At 34.4% G+C, this 17,603-nt stretch overlaps 1 protein-coding gene across 4 annotated transcripts in view; it reads right to left on the bottom strand.

The window, feature by feature from the left end:
- The window catches only part of ADAMTS6 (ADAM metallopeptidase with thrombospondin type 1 motif 6), a 150,534-nt gene that overhangs the window by 59,728 nt on the left and 73,203 nt on the right, over positions 1-17,603 (bottom strand). For all 4 annotated transcript variants that reach the window (XM_062612297.1, XM_062612294.1, XM_062612295.1 and 1 more), the window contains one exon: positions 8,998-9,139. In XM_062612297.1, the coding sequence (XP_062468281.1) occupies positions 8,998-9,139 (142 nt within the window). The remainder of the gene's footprint in view (positions 1-8,997; positions 9,140-17,603) is intronic.

Genomic DNA, 17,603 nt, shown 5'->3' on the forward strand with positions numbered 1-17,603 from the left:
CAGATGTGCTCTAGCATTTCCATTACTGTCATTATCTGGCTTAAAATTACACAGTAAAAGGATACTACTAATTCTGAAATATGAAACAGAAACAATTATTTTTGTTTTCTTTAGTTAAAACCAAAGTTTCCGAGCTCAGACTACTTGCACTACTCTTCTGTAACACTTGCTAAAACAGCGCATGTGTGTCTAGCACTGAGCTATACATTAAATTAATTCCTTTAGGCTTTTTAAGATTTGCAGCTGATGTTTCATAACTGATTTAGCCTATATTGTCAGTGTTAAACAAACACAGGTTTTCAAATCCTCTTTTTTCCTACCATATTTTCTCATTTGTTTTTGCGCATTTACTCATCTAAATTAAGCTAGTTTTGTTGATATTGATATTCATTGTTAAAACTATCTAAGGGTTGAAATTCATAACGTGGGCATGACCAAAAGTTGGCTGAATACTCAAAATCTTAAAAGTTGCTTCAGTTGCCCTTGGATTATGTATGCACGTAGAAAGGAATCAGAAGTGTTTTGCTTTTACAGCAGATGACTTACATGATAATCTGATAATCTTTGTAGTAGTATTTTGAGATCCTTGAAAGAGTTCACAACCTGCTTATAGATATGTCCTATTTTTTGGTATTTTTTAAAATTTAAAAGATAGTAGAATCTTTAAAATTATTTTATGATAGCCATTACTATTTAATTTTATTTAACTGCATCTTGAAATTATATACGACAAATAGCCCTTGTATAGATTCTATGACTGAACCTAAGTACAAAGAGCAAAAAGGAAAAGACAGTATGAGTAAATTAAAGTTAACAGGTGGCCCCCCTGAAAATTCATTCTTTCTCAAAGGAAATGAATGAGTATCTTGCCCCAGGCTATCTTTTCTATACACACTAAAAGGAACAAACTTTCAGTTTTACCCTAAGATTCATGTTTCTCACATTGGACTGCATATATAAATTGATTTATTTATATATTATTCACTAGCAGCTGCATTAACAGTTCAAAAGTACAAGCTTTTCCTGAATAATGAAAAATTCTTTTGCAAGTTTAAAATCAGTTGGTGCCATTCTTTCAGGATTAATACAGTGTATTTTGTCTCGTGCTTGGTAGAAACAAGGTATCTTTTTAGAAATCCATTAACAAAATACCAAATTAGGATGGTCTGAAATGATGAGGAATGAGTACAGATGATTGCTGGAGCTTCCATCCAATTTTTGAAAATTAGGCCTAAACTATTGTGTCTTATTTGAGTTGCTCTATGAAAACTTTGATAAATTGATGAGCCTCATTTTAGGAGAAATACTGACACATGTAAAAGCATACCTGTAGCCAACATAGAACTATCTTCGTTTTCAGATTCAAATTTTTTGTTGAAGAAATGCAAACGGTATAAATATTTACTTACTTATATCTCTGAATAAGCTTTTGCCACTCATCTGATAACATTTTCAGATTAAGGTATACACAAATAAATACACAGTTTAAAAAGATCAAACAGAACAGGGTAAGAATAGAAGATACACAACAAAGATTCTTGAAAAATATAACTAGATTACAAATTTCCCAGTCACTAAGGTGCCAAAATAAAGCATTAAATAAAATTCACATCTAAATCAACCATGCATCCAAACGTCAATACAGCATGGATTTTGAAAGTGAAAGCCTAAAATTGGTTCCTTACAGACACAGCATAGGGTGCTTCTATCATAATCCTGCCTTATATACTTTTACAGTTATTTACTTCCTCATTTTGTTCAGCAGAATTGATGTATACACTTGTTCATGTTTCATGTGTGGTTTACATTATCAAATCATGATTAAAAGTGTTAGACTGTGATGATTCTACTTATGACCTGGTGTTTATTTTGCATCGGATTTAACTCAAACATTTAAATTAACAGCTGTACTGTAATTTGGTTCAATTTGGCTGAAAAACCAAAAACTCAATTGCATTAAGAAACAAAGACTTCAACCATTCCAATCTAGACAGAAAAAAAAAAAAAAAGAAAAAAAAAAGGAAAGAAATCAGATCTGGGTAACACTCTGGAATCTGGAAACATCTATATTTCAGGGTAATTTGAACCGAGAATTCTGCTTTGTGCTCCAGAGTTTAGATGCTCCATTTCACTTCTGATAGGCCTACACACGTATACCGTCTATATATTAACATATGGGGGACGTAGTAATTAAAATGTGTATTTCGTTGCCAGGCTAACATATCCATAAATGAGAGTATTTAATAATTTGCTTCTAGTAAGATTCTTTCTGTATACTAAGGCTTCTTTATGGCACTAGACTCCTCCGAATTCACTGAACTAAGATCATCCAAATAATCAGCTGAACTATGTGAATTAATGGATACAGGACTCCAAAACTATTTTAGTCATTCACCTGTTTGCAGAATAATTCTAAGCATGTCAGCTCACATCCTTACTTCACAAAATGAGAAAAAAAAATTTCATTCTTCCTAAGCTGCTTTGGAAGATAGAAAGAAAAGCACTGTATCCAAACTAGGTATTATTACTAACATAGTCTTATTCAGACCTTAATTTCAGCAGGAGTTTGCCTCAGTAAATCCCTACAGACAAAATCAAAGTAATGTAAAATTACTATAGGCTGTACCATACTATTAATGTTTGAACAAAAATCTCTGCTTAAATCAGAAAGGAGTTCTGTTTGACACAGTCCTACAATATCCCCAAATCAACATAGTATTTCCTTATGGAAAACTAAGTGAAACACAGAGGATTTATTAATTAAAATAATACAATGTATCAATCTGTAAAAGTAATTTACATAAAACCTGTGAAATTATAAAGTATGTTGGCAATTTCTTTTAAAGACAGCCAAAACCTATTTAAGAAGATGTTTGCCTTCTGCTGTTCTGCATTTTAAAGAAAAAGTAGAATCTGAAGTACATTCTTCACCACCCTGTACATGAAATGAAAAATAACATTAACAGTAATTTGAAAACAAATAATATGCCTAGAAATGGAAATTGAAAATCCGTATGTGCTGTTATTTCATTAAACAAAAGCAGAATTATACCAGGTAGCATAATGGCTATGTCTTCTTTATTTTCAATTGATTTTGGAAAGTTAACAGTGAAATTCTGACTACGATGCAGAAAGCTTTCTGCTCCTCAGCTCAACCCTAATCCTGTTACTACCGTAGTTTCATAGTTACTTGAGCTATTTCTTTACTACCACCATCCTATCTGTAATTTTTCTAAGCAACTGATTTTAATAATCCAGCCTTAAAAACGTGCAAGGAACTGCCCTGGAAAGGACAGGCACAAATTCCCTAGTAGAAAGTACATTTTTTTTCACACACTAGCGCGCACACACACACACACACACACACACACACACACAGCATAACATGACCCTTTAGGGGAGCCTTTTCTTCAGTGGCGGACACAGGATCACACTAATATATCTTTTGCCAACACTAAATTTGTGTGAGTAATTTACTGAAACTAAGAGAAAGAAGCATAATCTGAAATGTAATCAGTGACCTCAAAGCCTTCTAAAATGTGTGGATTTAGTAACTACTGATTTGAAAAGCGAACATGGGAAAATGTTTTAAGAATTCAGGAAACATAAACTGAAGCTGACGCCTTTCACAAGATCAAGACAAGATAGATGACAACCTGCAACAGTGTATATGGGGGCTCCATGACTTTAGTTTGGATGCTTGTATTTGCAGTAAATTAAACAAAGCTGAACCCATCTAGAGAAAAAAAAAACAGCAAATCTAATTTTCTTTATTTGCCTACGTGTTATCAATGATGGAGCTTCCTTCTGTTGTGTCATGCAGAGTTACATATAGCATTTCAAATTACGTAACATCTAAACATCCTATATCATAATCATCATAAATAGTAACAATTCAGCACAATGAAAACTCAGCAATATGAGCAAAGATCATATTGCTGTGCTGTTCTTAATATTTTCAACACTACTGAAAGCCTCCAATGAATATTAGCAATTTGGCCTACAATATTTAAAAAATTAAATGGGAAATATTAAACTATGATAATTTGGGAATTTCAATATTCGTTCATAGAAGTTTATTAGGACTTTATCTTACTTCAGCCGGCTTAATCTATAATATGCGGAAACTCTTGATGAGCATTTGATAAAATAAAGCATATACATAATTAACTTGAATTGTAACTTACAATTCAGACCTGAAAAGCATCAACCTAGAGTACTTTCAGCCTCACTGCTGAAATACTGCTGCAACAGAGTTAAAACTTGAAGACTGCAATTTTGGGTGAACTTCAGAAGGTTCACTGTTTAGTTCAAATAACCACCCAAAAGTTACCATTTTAGTGCTCTGCTACCAAATGCTCATTAAGTGGTGCACCATGCTATGAATCAAAACATGTGGAATGAATGTGGAATAGAATCTGAACCCTTAAGTTGTACATTTGTATTATGTTACTAGCATTCTTCCCTAAACATTGGGTGCTTATGTGAACAGTATAGAAGCTACAGAAGCCCCAGAAGGTCAATCACCTCTAAATAGCATCTTCCCCTTCAAATCCATGTAACCTACCCGTTCCTTATTCAATTCACATTCTAGTATTTGGAATCTCATTATTGCTTCTACTGCCATCTAATGCACTTCTGCTTTGATCACTAGCTTCTTCCCCTTTTCACTTTTTAAACAGCTCTTGTAAGATCCAGACACATTTATGTTAAGTTTGTGTTTCTTGTAAAAGAGAAAATGAAAGAGAGAGCTGAGGAGAGAGAGAAAAGGGGGTTGGTGACAAGATAGTCCTAGGAAAGAATAAAGGGGTCTATGGGAACTTGTTAGAAAAAGATTAAACGGATGTAAATCTACTTTAGGATTCAGAAAGGGGAAAAATTCTGGGATTTCCTGTAGCTACACACATCCTAATCTTAAAAAAAAAAAAAGAGAAGAAAATTTAAATAGAAAGCCAAAGGTGTTTCAAATGTTCTTAATTAGAGCACAATCCTGTAAGTCCTTACACAAGAAAAGCTCGAAAGTTTAATTTTCTAAACACAAAAGGCCAGCACAATAGTGATGACAGGTTTCACACTTGATCAGCAAGACCTTGAATAATGTAAAGTTTGATAAAGACATAGTATAACACCAATACCTTCAGTTATTCTCTTTGCCTACACATACTTTGAACACCAGTTTGTGAGCAACATAATGTAAAAACATCTGATTGAATTACTTGTGCTCTGCTAACAAACACAAAGTATAAAGCGACTTAGCCATGGTACAACATATGAAGCTGGGGAGAAAAAAAGTCACATTTCAGTGAGTTACTAACTACTGTGTATAATTCAACTGAATGCACAATCATAGTATCAACAGGTGAGGGAACTAAAGGGAACTGGTACTTGCAGTGCAGTGATACATAAGTTGCTTCTCTGCCTTTCCTTCTGATAAAATAGCTTCCAGAACCTGCTTCCACATACATCAAATTTAATACCTCTCTTTATTAATTTGGAGTAAATAATATCCCTGTTTAATGAAAGAAGTGACAGTTTAATTCTCTAACATTAAAGTTTGTATCACCTGACTACAAAGGTCAATTGTAATTCAGGCTATTTTAGAACCACTGTGTATAGCAATTTGCTTACTCTCCTGGATTTGAAATGATGTTTTGTTTTGGTCATTACTAATTCAGTTAAACTATTTTGTCTCTAAACTGGTATGTGGGAAACTAGGAAGCAGTGAAGGTATGATAACTGTGTCCTGTATTTCTGTATTCAAGCCTTTTCAGCAAACTTCCACCAACAGTAATTAACTTTATGGCCGCTCCCCATAACTCACTAAGACTTCCTAGAGACTACTAACACAAGGGAGCTCTGGGAGGCAGAAGGAGGTCTCCTTATTCTGAGAATATATCTTCATCCTGTTTACAAGCAGTAAGTTCCTAGCTTGAACTCTCTCTGTCCTCCAAAATGCACTAACAAAACGTGAATAAAAACTGGTATTTGAGTTCAAAGCTATTTTCATTGGCAAACTAACTGGAGAACTTAATTGCAAGCATAAGACCATGACAAAGAAAAGAGCTACCTGTCACCAGCTAAAATACATTACCCAATGTGTTAAACTCTAGTGTGAAATAAGAAGAATGGTCTTGCTGTTTTCAGTGAAGCCATGTATGCAAAGGAAAGGAGAGTCTGCCCCCCTATCCTCCTACTCAAAATATTTACTGAAACCAATGATGGTGGAAAAGCATCATATAAAAAAAATATTAAAAAAATTGTAAAACACTGTCTCTGAAACCCATGCTAGCAGCCAACAGCTTTGCAGATCATAAAATGCACCACATCAATATCAACCATATGTATAAAGTATTAACTGCTATTAAAATGCCTGAGGTTTTAGCCTCTGTCCTAAAAATGTAGAGACCAGCTCTAAAGCAAAGCATTATTTTGAACCACGAAATCCGTAAGTTACTGTTAGGCATATTTCAGGTATTATTTAAAGTCATAAAACAGAGAAATTCAAAGTCAAGAGTGGAATTCTTTTCTGAGTTTACCCAGAGACAGCCAACAGCCAACTGTAATTAGGCAGATGCTCAAAGGTTAAGGAGATACTGAGTCAATGAAAAAAGTTCTCCTCATACTCACCTAACAAAAGGACTGAAAAATGTTATGAACTGGCATACAGCCACAGCAAAGAACTGAGACACACTTGACAATCAGCAGAAGAGAATTCACACTGCATCACCACAGAAGATGTAGCATATACAGGAACTACACAAATTAACGGAAACTGCCTTGTTCCTAGTAACCTCAAGATCTTCCACGGCACTGAACCCAGTAAGATACCTGGAAGCATGTACTGCCTTTAGGGAAAAGCTATGCAGCAGTATTATATGGTGGAATTTCCACCATTACAATTTGGCTCACTGTAAGTAATAAATTTAACATTCTCCTGAATCTGAACGTTTATGCTAAAAATGAAGTATTTTAAGTAGCTTGAGACATTGCCTCTCAATTCTTTATTCAAAGTATCTATTTCTTCACTTAAATTCTCTAAAATTGCCCTGGTGTCAGAAATGGTGGAAAGTATAGTAAGAACAACAATGCATACGTAACACAGAAAAATCACTGTCTACTTGCTAATCTGTAGGGTTTACTTAAACTCAAAGAGCTAAAGCACTGGGGAGGTTGTGAATGCTCCATCCATGGCAGTGTTCAAGGCCAGGTTGGACGAGCCCTTGGGTGATATGATTTAGCGTAAGCTGTCCCTGCCCACGGCAGGGGGGTTGGAAGTAGATGATCTTAAGGTCCTTTCCAACCCTAACGATTCTATGATTCTATGAATTCTTGTCTGACAATGTGCTGAACAATACAGGGAAATCTGACCAATAGCCACAAGGCTTTTGCTGAAACAGTTGTGTCCTAAGTGACTAAACAGTTTAATTAGGTCTAGTACTTAAAATAGTATCAAAACAACTACCAAAGAACTCCTTTTAAGGTCAAACTGTCTTCTTGTCAGTAAACACACACACAGAAAGGCAGAAACTTGCAGCCCCTTTAGTACTTTTAGTTCTGATGCCTTAATTGTTCAAATACCTGGCCATGTATTTAACTTCAAATCTGTAAGTGAGAAAGGCTTCATGCACATAAATGTGCAACATTCTTTGCAGGATTAGAATGTGATCTATGATCAAAAGCAATAAACAGTTTAAAATAAACATGCAAAGGGATGGTATGAGGTAATATGGGAGAGAAAGAAAAAAAATACATGTGGAAAAGCCAGGTTTTGCACATCATTAACTTTCCAGTTTAATTTAAAATGCAATATATCTCCAAAGGCTGTGCTATAAATCATAGATTAAATACCTGTAGATTTCCTTAGTCTGAAAATAAAGAAGTGTGTGTGGTAACAATTTGTAAGAAAAAAGAAAAAAAAAGATATGACTTATACGTAGTGACAGGAAATGGGGCCCTTCAATAACAGTGGTGGGAAGTGAGAACTTAAAGAGGAACAATAAAGGCCAAAAGAGGTTTGATGAGGGATCAGCACTAGAAGACCCAGTGAGCTAGCCAGCCAGCTACATACAGCTTTTAAATCCTTTGCACTATGTGATCTGTCAAAGAGGCATCCCAAGAATAATATTGTATTTATCCCACCAGGGATATTAAAAATGGAGTTTCTTTGCAGCTAGCCTTTAGAGTGATTACATTGTTTTACTTGAATAATCTAAAAACTAAAATATTATTAAAACTATTTACTTTTAAACCACTATATACATTTTCAAGGTATATTTAATTTAGTCTCAGCTGATTATTTGATAACAAGCACAACAGAATGCATCCTTTTGCTACATAATTTGGGCTGCAAGATTTTATGTAAATATTTATAAATTTATTGCATGGCATAGTGGCCTAAGTGTGCAGGTTTTTATTTCTACTTTGAATTTATTTACCTTAATTATTATACACTGGTACTTGCAGCCAAAGCTTTGCTAGCACTTAGCTATTCAGTATTCTATTTAGCTATGTAGCTTCATGCTCCTCTCTTCCCAAAACCGTAAGTCATCTTTCCAAAAAGAGATCTGAAAAATGTGAGAAACAATAAACTCAATGTTGGGGAAGGGAGGAGGGAAGAGGGAAGAAAACCAGACCTGACAAATCAATACAATGAATATAACATGAAACTGGTTTTACATAACCAAAATCAGGGAAAATTCTGTTGTGCACTTTCTAAGGAGCAAGGAACAAGTGTTCTAGGCTCCTTTTTTTTCCCCTAAAATTAAAGAATGCTTTTCCCAGCTCATTGTTACCCACATATTTTGGCGTACAGAACCCACAATTGAGAAGAGATGCAGCATAAGGACTAAAATGTACCCTTTGCCTACGTATGACGGCAACAGACATGCTACTGGAAATCTGTAGTCCACTGCTGCATCTAACTAAAGATTTATGTTACAAAGGTCTATATACAAATGACTAAGCAGAACACTCAGCATAAGGATTAAGACTTCTTACCCCATATTTACATTGGCGGGATGTTGCTCCATACTGGAAGCGACACTGTTCATCAGCATCATACACCTGACCTGGGGCCACAGCTGGATAAAGAAAGTCACGCTTGGGAGGCTCATTATCAAGGCAAGTACCACGGCCCGAACTGTTCAACATAAAGGACCAAATCAATTAGGAATTCTCCTGACTGTAAATCACAGTAATGATATCATGTATCTAGTTCTTACTTTTAACAGCACTGGGTGTGAAACAAATATGACTGCAATAAACAAACAGTAAGATGGTACACCCATAGTAAAAAGAAAAAATAGAGGGAATTAAGATTTTAATATAATTTTTCATCATTATTATTAACAAAACTACTTATTTCAGATCTTGAAATGGATTTCATAAATCATTGTTTTTAAAAGTGTGATAATTTCTGAGCCACACAAGACTGATTTTCATTTTTGTTTTAAGATTCTTATTTGTTTTCACTGAAGAATAGCTATATTTGGTCATAGAATGGAAAATAAACAAATTAAGCAAATAAAGGAAATTCAGTTTGCAATTCTTAGTGACCCTTCTCATCCTTCAAAGAGCTAAGTGCAACTTTATAGATATAAGCAGCTTGACGGACAAAAGTAGAACACATTTAAATGTCAATATGACTAAATGTTTATTGGATTAGGATCTTAATATGCATGCTTTTCTTCCATTTGAGTGAACAAAACAGTTACTGTGGTAAAGATTTTGAAGGATCTTCAAATTTATCTAATTTGTATGGATAAAACATATTTTTATTGTATTAGTAATATTTAGTCTTAAAAAATTCATGTTAGAAAGAAGTTCACCTTCTTTGAAAATTGCAGTATTTTCTTCTTTTATATTCACTCTTTTGGTTGGGGATTGGTGTTTTCTTTCCAAAATATGTCCATATTCAACCACAATATTTTAGTGTAGTGGAATAAATAACAAAGAAAGCCAAATGCAGACAGAACTCAGCTTAAAAAACTTTGTACTTTGCTAAATATAATTATTCAGTTTTATTAGTCAGGGCGCATAAAAGAGGACAGATGCTTTTTAACTTTCATTTCACATGTGAATAAGTGAGGATTTTTAAAGAAATCTTATGCCAACACTCTAAATATTTTTCCAGCATTCCTACAAATTTTGCCAGCACTTATGGGTTTTTTTCTCAAATCTTTTCCATGCACCTTGCCAAAGGAACATAATTTCAGAAATGAATGTACTACACTGTGTTTTGGAGATCTCCAATTTTCTATACTTTTCATCTGCAGATAAAAAAAAAGAACAAACCCCCCCCTTCAACTACACATTTTATGTTCTCATTTTAACACTATCCTATTCAATCCTTTGAAATACTGCAATAAACATTTTGGAAAAAACAAGCAACAAACAACAGAGGAAGGCAAACAGTAGCTAATGCAATAACCAGGTAAATATACGGAAAAAAAAAAGATATTTGATTACTAATCCCAATTAATTTACTGTGATTTAACTACACAACACCACCTCAGCTGAAATCTGCCTTTAAAATATCAACTGGCATAAGAAATAATGCAGTTACCTGTTTTATTCCAGTTTACATTATTGCAAGCATATACATTTTCTAATAACAGAAGTTGGAAACTATCCTACATACTTTTGAAATATTTCGGTGTTGTATTCAGTGTATAAGGAGTACATGTTAATAATTTCAAGATGAAAATAACCCAAATACAATCTGATTTTTCTGCATTGTCTGGACAAAATTCCACATAAGAACGTTGCTAAAACAAGCAGTGGGAAGTTTAGCATTTTACACCAGCTTGAGCTAGTTTTGTATATAATGGGAACATTTCCATAGATTTGGTAAACTGTAGTCCTGTAAAAAGACAGCCATGGGCACAGCATTTAAAAAACCTTTAAAACCTTTGGTGACCCTTTCTGTAGGCATATGTATCCCTTCATGGACTAAAGAATCAGATCTAAATTTTTAAATTCACTGAACCTGAAAATTAGAGCACACTTACTCTACAGACACAGAGTTGCAGAAAGTCAAAATCCTTGTAGTAAATACAAAAATATGCCTCTTCTGCTCTAATGCCAGAATATCCACCATAATGAAATAGTTGCTGTAGCAAAAAAGCAAGAAAATGACTAAGCAGTCATCACTTACTAGCTGCATTACATCACCACCTCACAGACTGAAAATACCTGTCTTTGTTTCCTTCTGCTTCAGTTCTCTTATTTCTGTCAAGCGTTAAAGAAAATTGACAAATTATACAAACTTTGTGTGAGAACCTGATACTGTATTCTTTGAACTGAAATGTTTAGGAAAAGAAATAGCATGTGTTGTAAAACACTCTGATAAAACAAGGGACTTTCCATTGGTAATGAAAGGTCTCACCAACGCTCTGTAAGTGATGAATATAGGCTGGGGACCATGTATGCTTTTCACATAACTTCCACTGGACTCAGGAATGGTAATACTCTTGAGTCTATGTCCTTGTTCTCTCTTTCTCTTTGCTCCACCAAAATAAAAAACTCAACACACTTGAGAAAAGTAATCTGATAAATCTAGAGAAATAAACTACACGGGTGCAAGAACAATGGTTTCAGAGCACGTTATAAACAGAGATCTTAATTATTATCAATCTGGCCTATAAAGTGAAAACAGCCCTTCGTGTAGATGTGAGAAAAGATAATAGGATGGAAAAGAATGCTCAAATACCTTCATCTCTGCCATTTTAGAACATTACTACTCACAACCACTTTTGAGCTTTGTGATTTTATCTTCTATAAGAAACATATACGAAGTCAAAAAAACCTACAGAGCATTTACATTTTTGAACAGGTAGTGGATAAACCTTTAGTGTCTACAATAGAAATAAGATGATCTCAAACTCATCTTTTCATCTATTTACTCCACAAGATACTACTAGTACTCAAAAGACTTTCTGATTTTCTTAATTTTAGGCTGATTTCATGAGGTTTTATGTAACATAGTGGGAGTGGTTTCAGTTATAAAATAGCTAAGCTTGATGTCATTCATCCAGTATTACAGTGTAGGGGCCAAGAGACTGTTGCAATGTAATTTAAACATTATTGTATATTTCAGTATCACAGGATAGCAAATTAATCCTCTGTCTGGAAGAATACCAAGGGTTCTAGAGCACTCTGAAAGCCTAAGATCTCAGACATGCTATCATTGCTAATGGTTTGATCTAAATAACAAGAAGCAGGGATTCAATGATAAAAACTTTACAAACTGAACAATGCAAAACTGAGGATCATCATTTCTAGATAGACATCACTACTGTATCCAAAGCCAATAAAGACAAAAAGAAAAAACCATGGATGTTGACCTTTCAGGATATATGCTCCTATTATAGTATCTATTCCAAAATATCTCAGCAATATATACAGTACAACACAACTCCTTCAATGTTGAAGAAAAGATCCCCAAACACTGGCACTGAAAGTAGGTTTTGAATGTTGGCTTATGGATAATAATGATGTAGACTGTAATGCAAACTATGATTATCCATCATAAATTAAATGTATCATAAATATTTCATTATCTATGATAAACAATCACATACATAAATGTATCGATAGTATTTATAATAGTTTAATCAACTCTGTTACCATATTATATGAGGAATATATTTTATTCACAATATAGTGAAAAAAGTAAAATTTACTAACTATCAACACGGTGCATTTTATACACATACATATAAACCCAAGAATTATTTATACGTCTACATATAACATTCGGCGCCTAACAAAATCCTTACTTCATATCTTTAACATATGTTTTAGAAAGCACCAGAATGTATTTCTGTACAGGTTACAAAAACTGCTTAAATTGACATTAATGAATAAACTCTGCAAACTCAAGCTCAAGAGTCTATAGATACTAGCATAAATATTTGCAGAATCAGGGCATAAGTAATGGAAGTGTGATTTGGAGTGGTATGTTTAAAATGAACCAGAGCAGGATTACTAAATGAAAATATTCTTGAATGATAGGGAAATTAATATATTGATGTCAATTTATCAATCACTCTCATAACAAATTCTACTACTTCCCAATCTTTTATGCAAGGCTGAATCTGTGTCTTATTATATATTTCATATGAAAGACTAATTTTGCACAATCTTTTCATAATACTTGATTTTTCTTTTGTTTGGTAGTAGAAAATTTGCAATTTCCTTAATGTATACTTTATTTCACAATATGGTCTGTGTTCAAAGTGTTCCTCTATTCATTTGAGTAATTACCAAGCTGCCATACCAGAAAAAATCTACTGGTCCATCTATCAAAATCATCCACCTGCCAAAATCTATCTGGCCTTGAAAGTGTGGGATTATAGAATCACAGAATCACAGAATCGTTAGGGTTGGAAAGGACCTTAAGATCATCTAGTTCCAACCCCCCTGCCATGGGCAGGGACACCTTACGCTAAATCATATCACCCAAGGCCTCGTCCAACCTGGCCTTGAACACTGCCAGGGATGGAGCATTCACAACCTCCCTGGGCAACCTATTCCAGTGCCTCACCACCCTAACAGGAAAGAACTTCCTCCTTATATCCAATCTAAACTTCCCCTGTTTAAGTTTTAACCCATTAGCCCTTGTCCTATCACTACAGTCCTTAATGAAGAGTCCCTCCCCAGCATCCCTATAGGCCCCCCTATAGTTCAGTTATACTGAACTACAAAATATTGGGCCAATTTATTGTCCTATATTTATTTCATCAAACAGTTAATGAGAATCTGCTGTTGATTTTGTCCTTCACAATTTCTTTAAATATTGTCTACCTGGATGTGCTTGGGCGAGGTTCTTTTGGCTCCTTTCCAGAGTTAGAAAGGTGTAGTCTCAGACATAAATCCTGCTGCATGGCAATCTTAGAGACTCTCCCAAGAATTTCCTGTGATATGTATGACTTATTCAAATAGTCTGAAGACTCTTGGTTCTTCTCCAGTCATCTTCTAAAAACAATCCTGCCTTTGAAAGACAAAAGTTGGCCATCTGGCTTCTTCTAACAACTTCTCATATCTGATCCTGACATAATTAACAAACAACAATTCCAGAAAGCACCACATTTTGTCATTACAAAACATAAGAATAACTGAGTAAAAAATTCTAAGCAAAAACTTCTCTTCTTTGTATCTCCATGGCTCTACAGACAACTGTACAAAACACGTCAGATATAATGCAACTTGCACGTTATATAAATATTATATATATACATATGTACACATGCTGCACAGAACGAAATTTATACTATTTGCTTGCCAGTTACAAACAGTATTTTTAGGCTTGTTTTTTCTCCTATAAACAGACATTAAGGGCTTCTATTCCTCTCACAGGGGTATCTGTTTTCAGACACTGCTCTCAAACCCTTCAATCCTCTGTGAGTATTTTTACATTTAATTCCATAAAAGGTTAGTGAAATTTAAAGCCATTGTAAAGCACTTATGAACGACTCAGTTGATAAACCAAATTCAGTCAATCTTTCACCCTAATATAAAGCTTAAGACAACAGCTATTATGTGCTAGAAGGAATGTTCACCCCTGAACAAAATTATTTTCTTTGGCCATTTCAGAACCTGGCTGGCCATCCTTCTTGAGGTTCTAATAGATCTATTTGCAATATATAGCTTTGCTTTGTCTCACTGTCATCCTTTGAGTCATATTTATCCTCTGCCCACAACTCTGCAAAATAAACTGCTTTCCCAACTAGTGCCTGACTGAACTGATACCTTGCAAGTGATCCTTAATGGCTATTCCTCAGTAGCCTCAGTCTGGAATATTTGTTTCTGGGTGTAGATTTAAGAAAGTTGTGAGGAAGAGAAGGATGAAGGTGAGGCTCTACTTTGACTGTCACCAGGATGACTTCTGCTTCAGAATACTTTTGTCTCATCATAAAGGACAAAGGGGTATCTACACTATAAAATGGCACACAGTGCAAAGCAGCTGTAACAAGTGGTGACCTAAGCTGGTTAACTGGTAAATAATCCACATTAATCCACCTTACCATGTAACACTGTGAACATGCGATTTCTAGTGAAATTCATTCCAGCTGCATTATCCTCATGCCACGACAGCCCTGCCCAAACCTGTATCCAGACCCTAGCTGATAAACCTTGGTGTTGTGGAATGTCACACAGACTCACAGACTCAGTTTCCTGCTGTCGTATCTGCATTTCATACCCTCATGTTCTTTCTTGTTAGACACAGCTAAATGTATCCTAAACTAGCCATACTCATACAGCACAGAATAAAACCCCCGAACAAACAAAAAAACAAACACTTTTTCTTGTTTGTAGTCTATAGGGTCCTGTCCAAGCCGTTTTCCCATTCTTGAGGTAAAACAGAAAGAAAGGCAGAAGAGTCTAATCTATCTGGAGACACAGATGACAACATCTTGAGGCTTCGCCTCTACAGCATTTTCCTCATCTGTTACTAAGTTATGAAGAACCATTAAAAAAAATCTGAATCATTTTTCTTACCTGCATGCAGACTGTTCTGTTTTTATAGGAGCAGTCAGGGAATTGCTACCACATGAAACTTGCTATTTTAATTTGCTTCTTCCTCACTGATAATTACCGCAAACAGAAAAGTATCTGCTCTTACAGCTGTTCTGCCTTGAGGAAAGGTGCGAATGAGTAAAGAGAAGTGATAAAGGCCTCTGACAGTTGTCCTGCAGGTACATGTGTAACTATCTCAACAGCTTCCTGCTGTCATTGAGGAGATGACACGAAAAGCTAGGGAGAAAACTAGAAACTGGAGAAAAAAACCTACAATTTTACAGGCTACTCTACGAAATAATAAAAAAATCATTTTAAGGAAAAAGTATCAACTCATTTATAGATTATTAAAACCATAGCATAGACTCATAATTGATACATCATGTTTGAGAAATTTGACATTTTAAAAAACAGATTACAAAGTAAGTAGATGAAGACATTATCTCTGGCTCTTAGTTATTTGACACAATATCCTATACAATGTGAAAAGATAATCTTAATTGCAATACATAAAATAAAGTTTAGCCAAAGTGGCTTTGAAAAAAATAACATCTACAGCCAAGTTAAAAATATATAACTAAAATATTATAAAGAATTTATTATTGATGCTGCCACGTGTAATCATTCAGGCTGAAACTGTGTGGGAACTTTATGTACAAATATTCAGCTCTATTTTATCTGCAGCATAACACAAGCCACAGAATTTTACTGCTTCCTTCTCTAAACCCATAAATAAGAAATGACTTCTTAACTATCTGTTGAATTATGTCTTTATCAATAGACAACTTATTATGAGTACAATTATGAGATCAAAATGGACCTCAAAGGAAAGCAACAAATAGAAGTAAATGAGACAGAGAATGACAGAACTGTAAGAAACAAACCCCCAAATGTTACAAGAAAATATCTGAACTGTTATATTACAGTCAGAACTACAAAGCTGTGAAATAATCTCTCAGAAGTGAAGTGAAAACCATATTCTTTGTCATAGTTAAAAACAGGCTGCATGATATACTAGAAATACTACTAATGGGAAGTGTTGAATTAACACAGACAACTGGAAATCCCTGATGAATGATTGTGGTGAAAAGATAAAACAAAACTACCCTATCTTTATAATGGTAGTCTTTTAAATACATATATATATTTTATATATATATATATATAAAATTATTGAATTAATACATATATAGACCTCCAGAGAAGATACATTTATATAGTGAGAAATGTGTATCATACATATATATAAGTATGACTTTACCCAGTATGCTTTATTTTATTCAACCCTCATTTTAAAACACTTCGATACAAAAATTGTGTGAGTGCACAGTTCAGCAGGGTGATATAAAATGTCTTTACCTGACACAGTAACTGAAGAGATGTTTTTTTCCCTCTGAACAGCACCAACATTAAACATTTGCCTCTGCCCACTGACTCTATAGGAGCTCCAACACCTCCTCAGAACAATTCAGAGACCCTCTGTATTGCATGGGAAACTACATTTGAACCAACCTAAAGAAAATGTATTGGTCTGGATGGCTCCATTTAGGTAAGATTCAGAATACAGCACCTTATTGTGAGGTTATATCCCTTAAAGAGAAAGAGAAACTAATTTTGCTCTTAGTAGTCTCATAGTTAGACAACTTCAGTGACTTAAGTTCATCCCCTAAAACAGTTATGTGTCTTCATTAATGAGCAACCTTTATTTCTTGAAGGAATTATTACATTGATGACACTGAACCTACGAACCAACTGACATTTGCTCCCACAAAGCATGTATTACGCCATTTAAAAAAATCCTGTTATTAATCTGTTCTCAATGAACTCAGTTCTGTGTTTGTCTTCCACAAGTGAAAATACATATAAAGGCTTCCTTATGCATCATATATACCAATGCATACATCGGTATGAGCATGGTGTCAAGACCAACATATTTTGACTGCTTTTTTCATACAGAAGTAAAATTACAGGTAGTAATGTACTTGATACAAATCGCCACAGAAGTATAGGTTAGCATAATTTTGAGGTATTAATATCAAGATCTATGACATCCTCCCATATAATCTTTTTATAGTCTCACTGAT

The sequence above is a fragment of the Pezoporus occidentalis genome, unplaced genomic scaffold (genome assembly GCF_034315485.1).
Source record: "Pezoporus occidentalis ecotype Australia unplaced genomic scaffold, CSIRO_AGI_Poc_V1 ctg16, whole genome shotgun sequence".
NCBI classification, from domain to species: domain Eukaryota; kingdom Metazoa; phylum Chordata; class Aves; order Psittaciformes; family Psittacidae; genus Pezoporus; species Pezoporus occidentalis.